Source organism: Oncorhynchus mykiss, chromosome 14 (genome assembly GCF_057628025.1).
Source record: "Oncorhynchus mykiss isolate SJ-2025 chromosome 14, ASM5762802v1, whole genome shotgun sequence".
In the NCBI taxonomy this organism is placed as follows: Eukaryota; Metazoa; Chordata; class Actinopteri; order Salmoniformes; family Salmonidae; genus Oncorhynchus; species Oncorhynchus mykiss.
The window spans coordinates 33,095,001-33,102,500 of NC_143035.1; the positions used below are offsets into that span (position 1 = coordinate 33,095,001).

General features: G+C 46.9%; 1 protein-coding gene across 2 annotated transcripts in view; it reads right to left on the reverse strand.

The window, feature by feature from the left end:
* Positions 1–110: 110 nt before the first annotated feature.
* Positions 111–7,500, reverse strand: part of LOC110515721 (neuroligin-3) — a 434,190-nt gene continuing 426,800 nt past the window's right edge. For both annotated transcript variants that reach the window (XM_036943363.2, XM_036943364.2), the window contains exons 7-8: positions 4,458–4,692; positions 111–2,980 (exon numbers count right to left, since the gene is read on the reverse strand). In XM_036943363.2, coding sequence (XP_036799258.2) covers positions 2,339–2,980; positions 4,458–4,692 — 877 coding nt within the window. In that variant the 3' untranslated portion in view covers positions 111–2,338. The remainder of the gene's footprint in view (positions 2,981–4,457; positions 4,693–7,500) is intronic.

The following is a 7,500-nucleotide window of genomic DNA, read 5'->3' on the forward strand; positions in this document are numbered from 1 at the left end:
AGAGGGAAGAGGGAGAGAGAGAAAAGAGAGAGAGAGGGAAGAGGGAGAGAGAAAAATAAAAAAAATAAAGAATTTCAGCACAAGAAAAAAAGTTTAGTGAAACATCTCAATTTTTCTGGTTTTAATTTGGCACATGGCACAATCAGCATGTATGCGTCTGGTATACATAAATAAATATTAAATATATTTATACATAAATATACATATAGAGCTCGTACAAAGCCACCTGGAGCGGTCGGTTGTTCAGCTTCATGATGTTATCGATGACAAAGACAGCACATACACAGAAATTACCTTCATACGTGTTGGGGGTGCTTTCAGTTTGATATTAACAGTAGTACTAGTTACCTAGTGTAGTTACCTCTCTGCACTGCTAAACAGTAGTACTAGTTACCTAGTGTAGTTACCTCTCTGTACTGCTAAACAGTAGTACTAGTTAACTAGTGTAGTTACCTCTCTGTACTGCTAAACAGTAGTACTAGTTACCTAGTGTAGTTACCTCTCTGTACTGCTAAACAGTAGTATTAGTTACCTAGTGTAGTTACCTCTCTGTACTGCTAAAGAGTAGTACTAGTTAACTAGTGTAGTTACCTCTCTGCACTGCTAAACAGTAGTACTGGTTTCCTAGTGTAGTTACCTCTCTGAACTGCTAAACAGTAGTTCACTAGTAGAGTAGTTACATGGGAGGGATATTTCTCGGTAAAAGCCCTATACGTATGTGTATGTATGCCCATATTTATATATATATACATAAAGAAACACAAGAACACTGATGTAGTCTATTCAGCGCAAACAGGTCACTGTCTGCTTTTCAAGAGATTCTCTCCCTTTCTTATAAAGTCAATGGAATCATGTCAGTTAGTTCAGTTGAATCTTCAGCTATTTTTTTATTTTTATCTTACACGTAAAATAATAGATTTATTTTTGTCAACTTTAAGCAAAATTAGACATATATATTTTTAAATAAAATAACAAAAGTGCTATTTGGCAGTAAAGACGCACACCCAGAGACGCAGCTGCAGCGTAAACAACACGGGTGATAGAGAACCGAATGAACAAGATGAGAAAGAACTCCTACCCTCCACCCACTCCTATCCTGCCGCCACATACAACGCCCTACAAACACAAGAAACAGTTGTGTAAGCCCACACACACACACACACACACACACACACACACACACACACGCACACACACACACACACACACACGTGTGTGCATGGATACGCTGGTGTGCAAACATACACGCTTGCACACACATGTGCACACACGCACACATGCAAGTACACACGCACACACAACCATGTTTATATGCACACCGACACACAGGTGCGCTGAGCAGTGTGTGTGCGTAAAAGTACACACTTCGTGGAGAGAGATAAGATCAGATCGCTTAACAGATAAATTGGTTGCAAAATATGGACTTTTTTTTCTCCCTTTTCTTAACAAAACAATCACAGTAACATAGTTGTTATCTCTGCGGTGTCACCTGGGATGGCAGAGTCTATTCCAGACGAATCCTCTCTATGGGAGATTTTAAAAAAGATACCACCATCTGTGTGGCTGTAGTTGTTGTGTGGGTACGCAACGGAGAAGCTAGCTGCACCAAGATGCTTTTTCACTCTCTGCATCTTCAACACTGCAGTAGAGTTGATACTCTTGGTACCAGTTCAGTTCAGTTCATGATTCAGTCACTTGTGTCTTTTGAGTCAAAATATCACACACTCCACATGGAATAGTCTCTGGGAACAATAGAAATGAAGAACGATAAAAAAAAAAAAATCTAAACAAGACAAGCTTTTGTAAGGCATTGAAACAAAAGAAAATAAGCGACTCAAACAATGCTGATTTCCTGGTCGAGGCCTTTGTTTGAAGTCTGTTCTGTCTTCCTCAGGAGAGACAAAGACACGAAAGACAAAGACACTTTTCTCTTGGTGTTATGAATTCAAGAAGAATGCGTTGATAATTTCCCCTGTCAGTCTGCTTAAAAAGGCTTTTAAAATGATTATTAGAAAATAAAACACAGCAGAAAGGACCCCTCCCTCCTCAGCCCCATCCCATCGAGGCAGGGAGGAATAGCAATTTGATTTTGGCAGCTCTGCACAACTTGACATCCACACAGAAAGCAGTGAGCTCTCCTCTCCTCTCAGACACTCTCCGTCCTCTTCCTGGTAGTAAAAGTCTCGTTAAATCTCTTGACTTTTTAATCCCACTCACTTCTCCCTGCCTTCTTCCCCCCCCTCCCCCCAAACCCTTTCCCTGTGATATTTATAAAAACAGAATCCTCTTCTCCTCCTCCATCACCCTCTCCTCCACCATCCCCCTCTCCTCCGTAAAGCTATACTCGGGTGGTGGAGTGGGAGTGGGGCAGGCCGGTGGAGTTGAACCCGGCTGTGAAAGTGTTGTAAGGGTGCAGGTTGGGCATCCCCACCAGAGAGTTTGGGATCATGGTGATGGTATTGGGGGTCATCAGAGGGATGTCATCCGGTGACCTCCGCAGGGTCAGAGTGTAGTCGGGAAGCGAGGCCAGACGCAGCCCCCCGTCATTCCCCGGGTTCCCCACCCCCATCGCCTCACACTCGTGGTGCGTCTGGTTGATCTGCAGGGACATGATCTCATCCTCGTTGGGACGCTGGTGGTGACCGATGTCGTTGGACGTAGCCTGGCCGTGGCGGGTCTGTGGGCTGGGTTGACCCCGGTGACCTGCCGAAGCCTCCCTCCGTTTATCCTTCCGGTAGTAAAGCGCTGCGAAGGCTAGAACGTTGAGAAAGAGCAGCGAGGCTCCCACGGCGATGGTGACGCTGAGCTCCGTAGAGTAGTCCCTGGGGTTCTCTATGACCAACGGCCCGGTCTCCTCGTCTCCGTTCCACGCCTCATTATCCTCGTTGTTGTAGGCCGGGGACATGGGGGGCCGCTTGGTGTTGAAGGGCCACGTCTTCTTAGTGGACAGGGAGTTCTGGGTCGTCTCGGACGGGGGGACCTTCAAATCAAACATATTATAATGTATATCTTATCCAGAGAGACTTCTTACAGTCAGTGTATTCAACTAAGTTAGGTAATACAACCATATCACCACATATCAAATCAAACTTAAATTGAAAGTGTATTTACAAATCACACCACACTTTCTAGGAAACCAATCAAATGAAAGAGAAGTGTGAGTTAAAGAGATGTAGCAGTACCTTGGTGGTGGTAGAGGTGTAGTGGAACATGTGGAGGAGGTTATACAGGTGTGAGTTAAAGAGATGTAGCAGTACCTTGGTGGTGGTAGAGGTGTAGTGGAACATGTGGTGGAGGTTATACAGGTGTGAGTTAAAGAGATGTAGCAGTACCTTGGTGGTGGTAGAGGTGTAGTGGAACATGTCGTGGAGGTTATACAGGTGTGAGTTAAAGAGATGTAGCAGTACCTTGGTGGTGGTAGAGGTGTAGTGGAACATGTGGAGGAGGTTATACAGGTGTGAGTTAAAGACATGTAGCAGTACCTTGGTGGTGGTAGAGGTGTAGTGGATCATGTCGTGGAGGTTATACAGGTGTGAGTTAAAGACATGTAGCAGTACCTTGGTGGTGGTAGAGGTGTAGTGGAACATGTGGAGGAGGTTATACAGGTGTGAGTTAAAGACATGTAGCAGTACCTTGGTGGTGGTAGAGGTGTAGTGGAACATGTGGTGGAGGTTATACAGGTGTGAGTTAAAGAGATGTAGCAGTACCTTGGTGGTGGTAGAGGTGTAGTGGAACATGTGGTGGAGGTTATACAGGTGTGAGTTAAAGAGATGTAGCAGTACCTTGGTGGTGGTAGAGGTGTAGTGGAACATGTCGTGGAGGTTATACAGGTGTGAGTTAAAGAGATGTAGCAGTACCTTGGTGGTGGTAGAGGTGTAGTGGAACATGTGGAGGAGGTTATACAGGTGTGAGTTAAAGACATGTAGCAGTACCTTGGTGGTGGTAGAGGTGTAGTGGATCATGTCGTGGAGGTTATACAGGTGTGAGTTAAAGACATGTAGCAGTACCTTGGTGGTGGTAGAGGTGTAGTGGAACATGTGGAGGAGGTTATACAGGTGTGAGTTAAAGACATGTAGCAGTACCTTGGTGGTGGTAGAGGTGTAGTGGAACATGTGGTGGAGGTTATACAGGTGTGAGTTAAAGAGATGTAGCAGTACCTTGGTGGTGGTAGAGGTGTAGTGGAACATGTGGTGGAGGTTATACAGGTGTGAGTTAAAGAGATGTAGCAGTACCTTGGTGGTGGTAGAGGTGTAGTGGAACATGTGGAGGAGGTTATACAGGTGTGAGTTAAAGAGATGTAGCAGTACCTTGGTGGTGGTAGAGGTGTAGTGGAACATGTCGTGGAGCTTATACAGGTGTGAGTTAAAGAGATGTAGCAGTACCTTGGTGGTGGTAGAGGTGTAGTGGAACATGTGGTGGAGGTTATACAGGTGTGAGTTAAAGAGATGTAGCAGTACCTTGGTGGTGGTAGAGGTGTAGTGGAACATGTCGTGGAGGTTATACAGATGGGGCACCAGGTGTTTCCAGAAGGCCACCTTGGTGGCTCGGTAGTGGTCCCTGACGCGGGGCTTCAGGCCGATATGGAGGTACAGCTGATCCTGGGGGTTGTACTTAGACCAGGCTACCTCCTCAAAGCGGTTAGCCTTGGTGTGGATGAACTTAGTGTCCTGAGGAACAGGCTTGTTGGGGTCCCTGAGGAGAGAGAGAGAGAGAATATCTGGTCTCTGTATGTAACCTGTAGAAGATTGTCTGTCACTTGTATTATTGACGTTTTGATACAGCCATTTTTACCCCGAGGATAAAGATGTTGACTAGCAAGAGAATAATCCACGATTTGTAAACACTGTGTGTCTAAATACATTACAAATCTGCCTTCTAGCCTTCTCTCCCTCAGGACAACAATGAGCGGCATCCCTGTCTGTCTGTTACTCTCCCAGCTTCTCCACTGTTCCTCTTAACTCAGGTCTGGTGCACCATCCCATCAACAACCTTAAAAACCAGGATGTCTTCTCACCGCCGGAAGCTTTTCAAGTAAACAGAACCTACTGCAGGGCTCGGCAACAATGTCCCTGGAGTATCACAGCCTACTGCAGGGTAGACAACAATGTCCCTGGAGTATCACAGCCTACTGTAGGGTAGACAACAATGTTCCTGAGTATCACAGCCTACTGCGGGGTAGACAACGTTCCTGAGTATCACAGCCTACTGCAGGGTAGACAACAATGTCCCTGGAGTATCACAGCCTACTGCAGGGTAGACAACAATGTCCCTGGAGTATCACAGCCTACTGCAGGGTAGACAACAATGTCCCTGGAGTATCACAGCCTACTGTAGGGTAGACAACAATGTCCCTGGAGTATCACAGCCTACTGCAGGGTAGACAACAATGTCCCTGGAGTATCACAGCCTACTGCAGGGAAGACAACAATGTCCCTGGAGTATCACAGCCTACTGTAGGGTAGACAACAATGTCCCTGGAGTATCACAGCCTACTGTAGGGTAGACAACAATGTCCCTGGAGTATCACAGCCTACTGCAGGGTAGACAACAATGTCCCTGGAGTATCACAGCCTATTGCAGGGTAGACAACAATGTCCCTGGAGTATCACAGCCTACTGCAGGGCTCGGCAACAATGTCCCTGGAGTATCACAGCCTACTGTAGGGTAGACAACAATGTCCCTGGAGTATCACAGCCTACTGCAGGGTAGACAACAATGTTCCTGGAGTATCACAGCCTACTGTAGGGTAGACAACAATGTTCCTGAGTATCACAGCCTACTGTAGGGTAGACAACAATGTCCCTGGAGTATCACAGACTACTGCAGGGTAGACAACCCTGTTCCTGGAGTATCACAGCCCACTGCAGGGTAGACAACCATGTCCCTGGAGTATCACAGCCTACTGCAGGGTAGACAACAATGTTCCTGGAGTATCACAGCCTACTGCAGGGTAGACAACAATGTCCCTGGAGTATCACAGCCTACTGCGGGGTAGACAACAATGTTCCTGGAGTATCACAGCCTACTGTAGGGTAGACAACAATGTTCCTGAGTATCACAGCCTACTGCAGGGTAGACAACAATGTTCCTGGAGTATCACAGCGTACTGCAGGGTAGACCACAATGTTCCTGGAGTATCACAGACTACTGTAGGGCTCGGCAACAATGTCCCTGGAGTATCACAGCCTACTGCAGGGTAGACAACAATGTTCCTGAGTATCACAGCCTACTGTAGGGTAGACAACAATGTTCCTGGAGTATCACAGCCTACTGTAGGGTAGACAACAATGTTCCTGGAGTATCACAGCCTACTGTAGGGTAGACAACAATGTTCCTGGAGTATCACAGACTACTGTAGGGTAGACAACAATGTTCCTGGAGTATCACAGCCTACTGCAGGGTAGACAACAATGTCCCTGGAGTATCTCAGCCTACTGCAGGGTAGACAACAATGTCCCTGGAGTATCACAGCGTACTGTAGGGTAGACAACAATGTTCCTGGAGTATCACAGCCTACTGTAGGGTAGACAACAATGTTCCTGAGTATCACAGCCTACTGCAGGGTAGACAACAATGTTCCTGGAGTATCACAGACTACTGTAGGGCTCAGCAACAATGTCCCTGGAGTATCACAGACTACTGCAGTGTAGACAACAATGTCCCTGGAGTATCACAGCCTACTGCAGTGTAGACAACAATGTCCCTGGAGTATCACAGCCTACTGCAGGGTAGACAACAATGTCCCTGGAGTATCTCAGCCTACTGCAGGGTAGACAACAATGTCCATGGAGTATCACAGCCTACTGCAGGGTAGACAACAATGTCCATGGAGTATCACAGCCTACTGCAGGGTAGACAACAATGTCCCTGGAGTATCTCAGCCTACTGCAGGGTAGACAACAATGTTCCTGGAGTATCTCAGCCTACTGCAGGGTAGACAACCCTGTTCCTGGAGTATCACAGCCTACTGCAGGGTAGACAACCCTGTTCCTGGAGTATCACAGCCTACTGTAGGGTAGACAACCCTGTTCCTGGAGTATCACAGCCTACTGCAGGGTAGACAACCCTGTTCCTGGAGTGTTTCAGACTACTGCAGGGTAGACAACCCTGCTCCTGGAGTATCACAGCCTACTGCAGGGTAGACAACCATGTTCCTGGAGTGTTTCAGACTACTGCAGCGCTCTGCAACCCTGTTCCTGGAGTATCACAGCCTACTGCAGGGTAGACAACCATGTTCCTGGAGTGCTTCAGACTACTGCAGCGCTCTGCAACCCTGTTCCTGGAGTATCACAGCCTACTGCAGGGTAGACAACCATGTTCCTGGAGTGCTTCAGGTACTGCAGGATTTTGTCCCAACTAGGCACCACACCTTACCAACTGAGCTAATTGATCAGTTCAGTGATTGCCTGAATTCAATACACCTGGTCTTCTTCCAGGTTGGTTGAATCAAAACATGACGTGGCTGCGACCCTTCCAGGGTCACCTACCCCTGGCCTGCTG